The sequence below is a fragment of the Protopterus annectens genome, chromosome 6.part1, assembly GCF_019279795.1.
Source record: "Protopterus annectens isolate FY-2018-M chromosome 6.part1, PAN1.0, whole genome shotgun sequence".
Classification (NCBI taxonomy): Eukaryota; Metazoa; Chordata; order Ceratodontiformes; family Protopteridae; genus Protopterus; species Protopterus annectens.
In genome coordinates, this window is record NC_056738.1 from 114,348,796 (window position 1) to 114,363,281 (window position 14,486).

Below are 14,486 nucleotides of genomic sequence, written 5' to 3' on the forward strand. Positions count from 1 at the left end.
CAAGAGGCCATCTAGTCCCTCAAGTCATCTTCCCAGGTGATCCACCAGTTAACAAGTTGGTTTATCTTACTATTAAGTCTGCATGACAAAATAGTGATGTGGTTGCCCCTATCACAGAGAAACCCAAAGGGATCTTTTAACCTCCAAAAGACTGAATGTGTTAGTTAAGAACTCCTCAAGTAGACTTCATACCTGTAGAAGTGGCTGTAAAGAAAGCTCCCCTTCTGCAGAGCCCAGTTGTCTTACCACCTAACAACAAGACTCAGTTATTGGACAGATTGTGGAATCATGTTTATGTATCCTTTACATTCTCCTTTAGGGCTATAAACTGTCCCAATTGCTTTGCATCAAGAAAGATCTTGCTAGGCAAACTAAGTGGTCTCTGGATGGGTTGTCAGGTAGGAACCTGAAAAGAATACTGTAGTCCCAGATGTCCTTTTCAATCATTGACAACTATAGCCATGTATTTGTGTCACAATACAGCAGATGGGATATCAGGAGCTGGATATCATCATACTTATAGCTGAACCTAACCAAGTTTGTAGATGATGCCCTAGTCAAAGTTGTGAATGTAGCTTTGATGGAACTTTACATTTTTGGTCCAACAAATTCAAATCTGAGAAACGAAAGCAAGTGGGGAAAGACTTTCATTATTATTGGAGGTACATTTAATCCTCCACATTACTCATTTTCACGAATGCAAAGAGGTCTGCATCAACTTTGATTTAATCCTCCTCGGTACTCATTCTCATGAATGCAAAGAGGTCTGCATCAACTTTGATTCTTGGATGGATAGCAGCAGTATAACAGCAAGAGATTCTGGGAAAGGCAGACATGGTCTTATTTCCAGGACTGTCAGTCCAGTAGCAACTATGCAATTAGCAAAGCTGTTGTGGCTACTGGATTACCCACTTTGAGTCTGCTGTCTGAGACCTTGCCTGGATATCTCTGCTGAAAAAAGTTGGAGCTGCCTGTGCCTCCACTTGTCTGTGTGAATGACAATCACATGGGAGCATGGACATTTATTCCAGAGTTTGCAAGATCCTGTTCCTTTCTCCTAGTTCACAGTCTGTTTCCTTCCCAAATGTCTCATACCATCAAAAGTACAGTATGTGACAAGAAAAGAAGTACTAAACCATCTTTAACAGTAACCCATCCGGGAGATACCACCAGACCAGACCAGAAAGAGATTGGCTTTTGCTCAAGATTCTCTTTATTACTAAAGGAAATGAAGGACCTTTGGCCCTTTCTTGATCTGAGTTGCCTGTATACCTTTTAACCTCTTAGCATAAGAAATATTGACAAAGGTAAAAATAATGAGGGCACAAAGTCCCCAAAATAGGTGCAGATTATAAATATTACTCTTAAAAACGTAGAAAGTTGCAAGAATAACAAGTTTAACATTAGCATGCATTTTCTGAAAAGATATGAACTCTGAAATTCAAATGACTGCCATTATTTAGTGACTTCAGTCCCCATTGATTTGCCAGAAAACCACAAATTTTATGAGGAACAGACCAAAAATATGAGGTGAAAATCTGGACAGTTGAGATATATGGTTGTCTGAACTGATGATATCCTTTCACATGGTTACAGTGTACTTGATCCTTCCCTTCTTTTCAGAAGGGGACTGGGTGTGCTCTTTGGCCCTGCACAATGCCTATCTTCACAACAGAATTGCTTAGGAGTTCTGTAGGTTTGTACACTTTTTTACTGCAGTACAGTCATTATCAGTTCCGGATGCTACCATTTGGCTGCCCACAGCCCAGAGAGTGTTCAGCAAATGAATTTTCATTGTTGCAGCAACACCGAGGCTGCAAAGTACAATGATTTTTATGCACTTCAATGACTAGCTCCTTCCTGTACCAACTGAGAACAGTCTGATAGCAATGAAGAAGTTACTTCTGAAGTTGTCGCAGTCCTTGAGAATAAATGACATTGTGAGGTTTCTGTTGATTTGCACACAGACAGTAATATTCATTGGGTACATTTTGGAGACTGTCTTGATGAGACTTTCTATGTTTAGACATATTTTGCCACTCAAGGGTACAATCTGTCAGATTGTCCAGAATTAAATTGTCCCCACAGCTATCTGTTTCAGGGTCCTGGAGCTATGCTCACCACAGTGTATATGTTTCCTAGTGCAAAGTATCACATGAAAGTATTTTAGTGTTGCTTGAATGTTTACTGGGCTCAGCTTGCATATCCCATGACCTTTTCAATCACAATATTCCAGAAATGAAAAGATTATTTGGTTGTACAAGTTTAACCCTTCTAAGCTCCCACCTCAACTATGGCCATCACTGTAGATGTTTCTACCCTAGGGTGAGGGTTGGCAGTTTCAAGGGCAGACAATCCAAGGTGAGTGGTCACAGACAGATGCTAGTCTCACAAAACTGTTTTGGAAATGAATGCAGTCTTCTTCACTCTGCAGGCATTTTAGGACTTTGTTCCCCAAAGTGTTTTTACCCAAGCCTGCTGACAATATGACTATAATCTGGTAAATCAACAAGGAGAGGGGATCCCACTACTATCCCTTTTGCTATGAGGCCATGCAGATTTTTGAATGGGCTATGTCACTCCATGAATTCTGATAGACAGTCACATACTGGGTGAAGCCCAGCCTTTAGTGAATTAGATCAAGTGCCAACACTGTGCAAGTGATCCCTCAGTCAGTCCATAGCATGAAAGTTGTTCTTTTGGTAATAGAAGCCTTGCTGAGATCTGTCTGCATACACAACAACTAACAAATGCAGAAAATTAATTTCCCTTATTCTTCCCTCAGGAGAGTGTTCCTAAGATCCAGAAGTGGCCCCCGGCACTCCTCTATTCCTTTCTCATATTTCTCCTGATCCACATGTTTCTGTAGAGGGCCAGGATATGCAAAGTCACAGTCACTCTTATAGCTCCTTTTTGACTCCAAATATCTTCCAGAACAACCTGTCCGCCTAAGGTCCTTCAGAGCCCTACTAACATTTTTGTCTGTCAAGCCACACCCTGGGCATTCACTTCCTATGACTGACTGCTTGGTGTCTCCAGTTCCAGTGATGGCCAGAAGCCCTTCAAATGAAGAAGGTGGGCCAGAGCTTGACTTTTGTCCTGACACCAAATATCAGTATGGTTTGCAAAAGTAAATGGACCTCACAGTAAGACACTGTCCGGTTCGATTCTCAGCTAGAGCGTCTTCTGCGTGGAGACATGCGTGAATGGGCGTACCTTCGTTGAAGGTTGTGCGTCAGGCCTGGCAAGCTGGTACGTAAAAATCAACTGCCAATCATTAGCGGACCGGAGTTCCGCTGTGGCGACCCCTAACTGGGAAAAGCTGAAAGACACAAACAAACTTGTTTTTCAGTATGGTCTACAGCTAGGAACTTGGGCCTATTTTCTGCCTCTGTTCCTGTCATCCTTGATTATTTGTCACAGAATCTTGACTCAGGGTTAAAACTGTTCCATTAAAGTTCATTTGGCAACAATATCTAATTTCCTTCAGACTTCTTTGTGTTTGGCTTATCTTCAAGATTCTAAAATTTCAGGAAGAGCGCCTTTCTCTTTGTGGGATCTATATTTTATAATGAAAACGTTAACTCTTTCATGTTTGAGGTATCAGACTCAGTAGAACTGTAACATGTGTTTTAGAGATCATCCTTTCTGATTACTTTGACATCAGCCAGAAGAGTTTCAGAACTGCAAGCTTTGTATTAATCCTCCTTTCCTGTTTTTTTTTTCAATATAGTTAGAGTGTCCATGAGAAAGAATATTTTAGTCATGTTCAAAGCAGCTACAAAAACAAACTTGAACCAGGCATTTAAGTTGCCTTCCTTTATTTAAATTATTGAAGCAGAGATGAATATTTATTGCATTGCATGGATATACACAGAGAGTTTAGTTTTTGTCTTGATGCAGCAAAATCCATAGGAAAACATAATCAGTTTTTAGTTCATTATGCAAAACTGAGTTCTAATGTTTTTAAGGTGAGTCTGCAAAAACGACCTTCTGAATATAGTCAGTTCTTTTACCAAAAGTGCAAGCAAATGTTGCCATCTGAACCAAGGTCTGATTCTATGACTACCTCTAAGCTTTCTTTAAGAATGTATCCTTTGATAATATATGTGTTGTTGCTGTATAGACATCACTAAAAACTTTTATAAGACACTATTACCTGGATGTGGTCTCCAGTTTCAGGTCAGCCTTCGGAGCTACTGTCATTAAGGATATGTTTCTATGTCTTAAGTCTATGGCTTTAGCATAGTTAAACTGTAAGGTTTCCTCTATATTCTAACTTCTTACTCACAATTCTGGAGGATTTTTCATTGGAAATTTCTACACAGATCCTTTTTGACACCTGAGAAACTCTCAAAAATGAACCCTTCAAATAGCAAGTTATGTTGGAGATGTCATCTGTTCACTAATGCTGACTGATCTCATATTTTTATGACTGTACTAATATTAAACCATATTGGAATGAGATTAACAAATTTCTTCAAGCTATCTATTCTAATATATTTGTTTTGACAAAGTCTTTAATTTTATTGAATGTTGTTAATAGTAATAATATGAAGAAAGATGACCTGTATTTGTTGTTGACAATGTTAGCAATAGCCAGAAAATGTATAACTAGAAGATGGAACTCTAATGTAGCACCCACAATGGAGGAATTCCTATCATCACTGAAGAATTGCATACTAATGGAGAAAAGAACTAAAGAGTTAAGAACTTTTCCCAAGCCATTGGTTAATAGTCCATGGAGGAAAGTTTTGAATTTGATTGATACCCTACAGATGGAACCAAACTCTTCCTAACTACCATAGTTTATATATTAACTTATTATTTAACTACAAATGTTTTATCTGAATCCTTTTTGTCAGGCTGAATGTAAATACTGTAAATAGATATTGAATGTTATGAATGTATTAAATTATTGTGTTATTTCATCAAAATAAAAATCATTTAAGTAAAAAAAAAAAAAAAAAAAAAAAAAAGGTATGTTTCTATGAGCAGTCAGATGGATCTCCCAGTTGTAGATATGAAAGTTATGCACTTGCTGTAATAATGGGCCTGCATTGGTTTTTCCATATTCATCACCATATTCATCCTTCATACCCCTGCCTCAGTCTTAATGGGGACTGGAAGGTTCTACTTGTCTATAGCCAGTTATGGTGATTGATTTGCATTAGCACAGGCTTACAGAGATATGTAGAAATGTTTTGATTCAGACAACATTATAGGTAAAGGAAAGGTTTGGTAGCCTAGGAAAGTTTTAGATGTGAGGCTAAGTCCTACTGGCCTTCATCTCTAAGGTCTTGTTGATACTGGCATCTTAATTGCCCCATCCATTAAGTCCACTGAATTTTCTTTATTTGGCAACAGCTTTCCACTTGTGCCAAGCCATAGGATGGACACATTTTTTTTAAATGATGACATCTTTCCTGATGTCCAAACTTCCTAGTCACATCTCCCTGTAAACCATTTATTCTCTTCACTTGTTTTGTACTAAGTGAGACCATTTATCGTGTATGTGTGTGTGTGTGTCTCTTTTATTAATGGAGAATAAGCTTTTTCCACAGTGGAGTTAGATGCTGCTGTCTGGGTGATAACAGTGACACATCACTTACTGAGAAGTACTAGTTGATAAATGCACTAATATGAGTTAATATCAAATCAGTTTGACTGGAGTATGTTCATGTAGTGCAGCAAACAACTATAAATATTGTAAATATGCTTCTATTTATTAATAGCTCCTGGGTCAAGTGCACACCCCACTGAAGGTCTTCTTAGAGAACTAATTGTTTTCACAGTTTTCTCAAAGGCTGTCTACAACAATGACACTATGCATGTTCTTTTCCTAAGACCAAAGATCTCATTTCCAACCACTCAGCCAATCCCCCACACAAAGCTACTAGATGTGACAATTGATAATAATCTGAAGTTTGATTTGCACAGGTTATCAAAAAGAAACACTCACCAAAAATTAAAGACACTCTATAGAACAAAAAAAAAATACTTACGTGACTTGTCCAGAAAACTCCTGGCCTCTACACTCCTACTCCCCATTTTACTGTATGGTTCCCCAGTACTACTTAACCTTCAAGCTGCCATCCAAAACAAATGAAAACAGTGCTGCAACAAAATAGCAAAATTTGCCACTAACTCACCAAATAGAACCCATCATTCCTATACCTAAGACAGCATGATTGGCTTGAATTACCCAAGCAACTCGCTTACACCCAACTACTAGTAGTCCACAAATTAATATACATACTACAACAAAGCAAAGCCTACTAGGTTTATTACATACCCCTTCTAGGCCACTTTGATCTGAAAACAAAATGCTCCTCACTACCAACAAACCATATCAGTCAGCAGGAAACTCTCTCTCCATTCCAGCTATGTAGCCCACTCCTGGAACTCTACCCCTTAATACGTTAAATATACAAGCAACCTTTCCACTTTCAAGACCAATCTAAACAAATATCTATCCTGTACCTGCAAAACCCACAAAACAGATGCATAACCACTGACTGACTACAATTATGCCTTTTTGCTCTTAAATCACTTACACTTTCATATCTTACCAGGTAGTAATGACTATCACTTTAATGATACAATACTCCTAATGTAAGCTTTTCTTCACTTGACACTTTCTTCCATTTATTTTCCTGTCTAATATCATTCGATAACATTTTAATTTCTCTAATAATAAACTTTCTTTCTCTCTCTCCCTCCCTCCATGTCCTTAATTTTCTCTCCTTCTCATTACTCCTTTACATCTCATTCTATTACTCTGTCCATTTTGACAACATAATACTCTGCTTCTCACTTCCATATATTATTAGAAATATAGTTAATATTCTTATAAGTTTATTTGACATAGTCTATCCACTTCTGCAAAGTATCTTGCTACTTACAGTTCATATTGTATTCTTGATCATATTTTATCTTAGTAATATTCTAAAATGTATCTTAATCAGTTTATTTCATCTGTTGTGGGACTTTTCTCTCCTTGTATATAATTTACTTATCGGCTATTGTATTTTACTTGTGTTTTGTGGAACATTTCTCCCCAGCTTATTGTAAAATATTTAATCTGTTGCAGGGGTTTTCTCTCCTTGTATACGATTACTGAACTGCTGTTTAAATTTTTGTAATCTGTTGTGGAGCTTTTCTCCCTGGGTCTCTGCTGAAAATAGGCTATTGGCTCAGTCAGACTTTCCCAGTTACCAAAGGACAAACAAATAAGTAACTAAAATAAATATATTTCACCCGTTGATCTCCTGGCACTTAAGATGTTGGTCAGCTCCAAGACACTGGCAGCATGTGCAAATGTCCTACCACTGTCCTGCTGGGCTGACTTATTTTCCAAAATGTGTGCTTTTACAATCTGACATGTCTTTTGTTTCATCCTCAAAGTGCCAAATAGTGAACCCTGGTTTGTAACATACATGCTTTTTTCATTTCCCTATTTAGACCACTTCTCACTTTATACTACATTCACTGTACATCAAGATAGTGTGAAAACTTGCTACCCTCTGTTCAACCCTCCCCCCAATGCCCATTATTACTAGCTGTATCCACAGACTCCGTTGCACTGATTTAGTGTTGGCTGATAGGGCAATCTCATCATATTTTTCACTTGAATATAATGAGAAGCTCATCACACATTCCTTTCCTTTTCTCTGCCTGCCGTTGTGACATTCAGGCAACTAATCATTAACTCTGTGAAGGCTACACAGCCGAGGCACTAGAGTTTTATGTATGTTCTTCTTTGAATTGTATTAAACTTGTAACAGCAGCCTCTTGGTGTTTTTTTTTTTTTTTTTTTTTTTTACTAATCAAACTTAGATTGCTGACATGATCTCAAATGGGAGCAATCAGCATACACTGCCCAACAGACTATGTGGCAGCTTCTCAGACTGATTGCCTTGATTCTCTTTGTTTGATTAAAAATGTTCACAATACACATTTTCTGTTATATATGGAATGCCTTAACTTTTAAATTTACATTGAAACAAGTTTGTATTGAACATGAAAATGCACATGAAGTAATCTTTGTCTCATTAGTTATGACTTATTGAGCCAAGAATGATTTATTATTAAGAAATTATATGGTTCCCTTAGAGGGATGGAGCTTATGTTTAAGTATATTGAGATCACTCTTAATCCGAATGTTGGACTTTGTTTTTCATGTGCTTGCAAATCAATTGATATCAAGCTAGGTATAGCCTATAGTGTTTTTCCAACTAATTCCACCTTAGTGCACCATGTTATAATGATAGCTTTCTTCTTATTGTAATAGTTTATCTGACATTACTTTTAGGCAAACATTCTTTGTTATCAGTTGGAGGCCCATGTAACAGAAATGTAGGAAAAACAGGATGATGTTTAGCATTTATTTTCAGATTATATTATATAGAGTCTTTTTTTTTCAAATGTCAAATTTATATGACAATGATGAGAAAATCTGTGCAGGTTCTGACTTCAGTATCAATTACTATTTCACTTTATTTCAGACCTACAGAACGCTCTAGTGAAGATATGGATATAATATTTGCTCGTCTTAAAGAAGTAAAGGCATTTGAAAAATTTCATCCTAACCTCCTGCAGCAGATATGTTTCTGTGGATATTATGAAAATTTAGAGAAAGGCATTACATGTAAGTGTTTATTTTACTATGTAATAGCCTGGTAAGAAATTCTTGATTTGCACCAGATATGTTTTTTTTTCAGTCAAATTAAATAGCAATGTTGAACATTCAACATTCTCTGGAGAGTTATCCTGCTGTAATGTGCAAAATTTTATAAGTTGTAAAGTTTTCAGGACATAACCAAGTCAAATATATTAGGACATTTGGGAGATCCTATGTTTACTGCAATATTTCTCTGTATGATGATTTTCTGCACAGTGTTTTAGCTTAAAGGGCTACTGTGGTCAGAAACTGAAAAACATACATTTTTATTTTATCTTGATGTTTCTTGCTACAGAAATATCCCCACAGCACTGAAAGTATGTAACTAGGTAGTTATTATCCTTGGGATTGCTTGATGTTTGTGACTGTTCACAACAACAGTGATAGTCTTTATTCCTGGCTGTAAAGGCCTAATGTCATTGCTCTTGTGAGCAGTCAGGTGCATCAGACAATCACAAAGATGCTAATAAGTGTGTCAGTTTGATGCTAAGGTGTACATTAGTGTCGAAGTGGGTCATGTATTACAGGTAGGGCAGTGGGGCAGTCAGGCCATGGACTTACTGTTGTTTCTTTTAAGTAATTTTTTTATGTATTGTTTTAAATAAAGCTTTTAGTCTAAGGAAATGTTTTTTGTATGTCTGCATAGTTGAACGCGTGCCTTTTTTGTGATATCATAAGTCATTGTATGAATCTTTTAACCTTTCCTATTGCTTTGAATACTTCTGCTGGATACTTTCATTTATCAATACCAAATTATGTACTAAAGTTTGAAAGGATGTATTTCATCAATCATAAGCCCATATTTTAATAATGATAACTTTTATTGGTGCAAAGAAAACAGATTGCACTTTTACATAATTCTTTTCTCATTCTAAAGTTTGAATTTTGTTTGAATGCAGCAATAGCTATAGGTAGAAATGTAGACATATAGTGTTTTCTTCTTGATTCCCAGCTAGCCCATCATTTGTGTATAGAAGAAGATATCTGCCTTATGAGCCACATATATGTTAACACATACTTTAAATTTAGAGGAATTAGCAGTTTGTTGGTGCTTTACCCTTGTTCTCACAGAATGGTGTCAGTCTTATATTTCTGCATAATACACTGGAAAGAGCATATTATATTAGTGACAGCTGTGTATTTTAGTAATTATAACACCTGCCATCAGCTTAATGAGCAGTCATTTTGCTTCTTTTAAGCTTTTCCTTCTCTTCAGCATTTGGCACCTGTTTGCTGACATTTGGGGTTCCAGGGGGAATGCTGAGAAAGGGATAGTTTATTTTTCCTTCTTCAAGAACTACACAACAGTTAAAAAATAGATTAAATTTTAGTTGACTGTGTTGTTTGTGAATATTTGTTAATAACTGTGATCAGACTGAATATATTTATTTTATTTTTTCATGTTATACGAAATCTATATATTTTACTTGTTAGTATGTATATCTTCATTGTTCTGACATTGTGTTGTATGAGAGGTACATAACATAAGTTTGCCTATGCAGGAGTCTAGCCATGGGGGTTTTATAGTTCATAGATTCATTGGTTCATAGAAGGTTACTAGGCTAGTGGTCTTAGAGCCCTTACAAACCTAGCCATATTTATCCCAAGATGCCCCAATTGTTGGTGGTTAGTTGAGTGAAGTTTGCAGAGGTAATGGTAAATGATAGTTAATGCTGACATCCTCTGTCCGGGAGGGACATGGGTGCCACCCCAGGAGTGAATTTGTGGTAATCCATCTATTGATCTAGGTTGTGTTTGAAGAGGGTCATGGTGGTGCTCTGTTTCACATGAACTGGAAACTTGTTCCAGAGAAGTGGCAATCTCTGGGAGATGTATCTATTTCTCCAGCATGACCTGTTCATGTCAGAGTCTAGTTTAAGATCCCTGGAACTTGTGACCCTCTTGCAGTTTGATTTAAGAATGTCAAGCATTTCTATCAGGGCCAGGTCAGAGACTGCCCTGTTAGACAGGCACAGGTCACGCCTTAGCAACCTGTGGGAGACAGAATACAGTGGCAGGGCTTTCAGTCTTTCTGTGTAAGACTTGTTTTGTGTACCCTCTAATTTCCTGGTGAGAAACTTCTGTGGTGTTTCCAGTTGTTCTAGGTGTCTGATGAAGTAGATTGAAAAGGAAACATTGTACTCAATTGCTGGTCTGATGAGGGCCGAGTATAATAGAATTATAACTTCCTTAGATCTAGCTGTGATGCCTTTACTTATAATATGTGCCACATAGAAGGATATCCTTACTACTGTGGATATGTATTAGTCAAATTTCAGGCTGGTATCAACCTGTCAGCTTGAGTACCCAGATCATATACCACTTGGACCACACTCAGGGGGGGGTGTTGTCTATAATGTAATTAGCAGGGATGTCATCTTTCTCAAAGGGAATAATAATGCATTTTTTTGCATTTAGTTTTAATCCATGGCTTTGGCACCAATCATTCATCTGCGTTAATGCTGTCTGCAGTATATTATCATCATTGGGGGACTCAGTGATTACTCCCAAGTTGCAATTGTCAGTGAAATTGATCAGCCACAGGACATTGAAATATGCCTGGACTTCTGAGAAATAAATTAAAAATTACAAACAGTAAGAGGCCCAGCACAGAACCCTGTGGTATGCCACTAGTGACTGGTCTTTTGTTAGAAGTGAAGTCACCCACTTTGACAATATGTGTCCTGTTGGAGAGCCAGTTGGCTACCCATCTGGTAATGTAGGGGTTAATTTCCAATTGAGAGAGTTTCTCTATAACATCTGAATGGGGGATTGTGTCAGTTGTCTTGGCTAGGTCATGATAGATGGTATGCACTGTCTTTCCCTCGTCCACGGCCTTGGTGACTTTCTTGGAGAAGTCAGCCATGTTTAACAGGCATGGTCTACTTTTAAGGAATCCAAACTGGGTTGGGTCCAGAGCTTGGAGATTATCTATGTTCCTGTTAATAAGGCCCATAATGATTCTTTTCATGGCCTTGCAGATGAGGCTAGTCAAGCTTATGAGCCTATAATTCCCAGGGTCGGTTGATAGTCCCCCTTTGTGCAGATAGATTACTGTTGCTGTCCTCTATTCCACTGGAACATAGCCGGTTCACAGGCTGTGGTTAAACAGGAATCCAAGTGGGTCTGCTAGGTCATGTTTTAAGTTGTTTAATAGGCAGCCTGGGATGTTGTCTGGTTCCACTGATGCTGTGTTTTTGGCCTTGGTGAGCACTTAAATGACCTGCTTTCTAGAGATAATAGGCTGAGGAATGGTAGCAGGTATACTTTGGGGGGATAAGTGGAGCAGACAGAGGGGTGAAATTTGCTCCAAATCTGTCAGCTAGCAGGCTGGCTATTACCTCTGGTTGAGTATGGGTGGTGCCATCCACAACCAATTCAGTGCATAGCTGGGCATTCCCTTTTAAATTTTGGATGCAGTTAAAGAATGTTTTGTAATTATCCTTAACTAGGGAGGCTATTTTTCCTTCATAATTAGCTTTGGAAGACTTGACAAGCTCTCTAATTTGTTTGTTTAAGCTAGAGAGGGATTTCTTCCCATGCTGAGTCAGTTCCCCCTTGTTCTTGGACATTAGTTTCTTTCTGTTGTTGTATAGCCTGTTTATACTAGGGGTCCACAAGAGTGGCTTATTTTTTTGCCAAGACCTGGTTTTAATCCAGTCAGATACAGCCAATTCTATACAACTGCTTAAGTGGTTTTACAGGGCATTGGTGTACGCCATTTGAGGGTGCTTTGAAACTTCTTATAACATCACTTAGTAGGAGGTAGTTTGTCTTTGAATAATTCTTAAGCATTTTTGAACTTGATGGGGTATCTGGTCTTATAATTACGTTGAACAAGACTGATTTATGGTCTGATCTTACCAGAGAAGACATCACACAGGGGAGGGTGCAGTGCTCTCCCATGTTAATGAGACTATGTCTAGGACATTTGAGCCTCTTGTGGGTGTGCTGACAAGCTGTTCCAGACCATTTGCATCGACAAAGCCCAAGAACCTCTGAGCCAGCTTGTTTGTGGTCATGTATGTTTCTCAGTTGATAGTAGGATAAAATTAAAATCAGTCATGAGTATGGTGTTGGGCTGTATGACAACTGATTCTTGTAAGTCCATGTATGCGGTATGCTTTTCCTGTTTCATTGTGGGGACCTATAGCTAGCTATGATGTGGTAGGGGACTTTACCTGTAGTTAATTGGACATGGAATAGCTCAAGAGAGTCATACTGTTTGACCAGTCCTGAAGTCTACTTATCCTTAATGAAGATGGATACACATCCTTCTTTGGTTCTTTCATGCTCAGTTTGTGGTCTGAATGTATGGAAGGCATTGTAACCCTGCATGGCTGAGGTGCTTTCCACACCTTTGAACCATATCTCGGTGACTGCACAGACATCAGCATCTTCCAAAGTGAGGAGTGCTTCCAGGAAGTGTAGTTTCTTGTTTAGACTCCTAGCATTATGCAACAGTACCTTGAGTTTATCTAGACAGGATGTTGTTATATTGGGAGGTTGGTTATTTTGACACTGCCTAAAAAAGGAACAATAGGGCTGGTTAATGCCTTTGCCAGTATCCAAAAGCCTAGAGGAGATGGCTGCAGATGATCTCTGGTAAAGCAGCATGGCCTGTCAACCATGTCTTCCCAGGTAACAGATATTAGATCCCCTTGGACTCACACCAGAAGCTAAACCAGTTGTTAAAGTCAATCATTTTTTGTTTGTATTGTGGCATCTTTGATGAAGAAGGTAGAATGCTGCTTAAGGCTAGGCTTATTGCTGCCTGTGGCACAATATCTGAAAGCTTAGCCTTGTCTCTTTTCATATCGTCTAGTGAGGGACATCTCAAGTCATTCACCCCCCACATGGACTATGACGGAGTCATACCAGTACTTGAGGATGAGTGACTTGAGTGCTTGTGTGACTTGATAGATCCTGGCTCCTGACAGGCAGCTAACTGTTACCCGCTCCTTATTTAGTCTGGTGAGGGAAACATCTGTGCATCTCACAATGGAGTCACCTATGACCGGTACATTAGTTTTTGTGGTGTTACGCCTTATGGGCTTATTTGTTGAGTTACTGCTGTACATGTTATTATGTGTTGAGGTTGCTGTTTGCAAAGTTATGTGTGTGAGTGGTTTCCATTTGGGAGGCCTCTGATCTTTTGGGAAGTTACTAGTGAGTACCTCTTCATATATGGCTTTATATGTCATGTCCTTATTTAGTGTGGGAAATTTGTGTGTGTGCTGACAACCTATTTGGCATTCAATTTTTCCTTATGTGAGAGTCTTGCCTCCAGGTTCATAGTGTAACTATATATCTCACATAGAGTATTTGTCTGTTTCAGGAGTAAGTGGTTGTCAGTATACGTGAGACAATTTCTACATTGCTTCAGGATGCCTACATCTATTAGGCTGGCCAGAGAGATGATGGGAAACAGCCCTTCCATGATAGCAGACTCTTACTATATATTTTATTAGGGAAGGGAATGGGTTAATTTGACAGGACTGTGCTGACAGCACCGAGACTACAAGAGGGACCTATACTTTGGGTAGACTAAGGTTGATCAATAAGGCAATGCTGCTCAGTGCACAACTGAATTGCTCCTAGAGCAGCAGAAAGGTTTGGAAAGGTTTTACTGACAGCTGTTTATGGAAAAACCGAGCCTCTAGGCTTTTGCATCTATACAGTACACTGCTGACCACTGCAGAAAGAAGAGCAGCACCATGCAAATCTGAGGCTTAAACATGAGCAAAGAGAAGCAAGTTCTAAGCTAACTACCAGTCAGGAAAGCACACAATAAGCCTTTCAA

The 14,486-nt window shown here is 38.5% G+C and overlaps 1 protein-coding gene across 1 annotated transcript in view; it reads left to right on the forward strand.

Annotated features, from left to right (window-relative positions):
- LOC122805261 (rap guanine nucleotide exchange factor 4-like) overlaps positions 1-14,486 on the forward strand; it is a 2,335,347-nt gene that overhangs the window by 419,047 nt on the left and 1,901,814 nt on the right. The window contains exon 2 of the mRNA XM_044075349.1: positions 8,508-8,650. Coding sequence (XP_043931284.1) covers positions 8,508-8,650 — 143 coding nt within the window. The remainder of the gene's footprint in view (positions 1-8,507; positions 8,651-14,486) is intronic.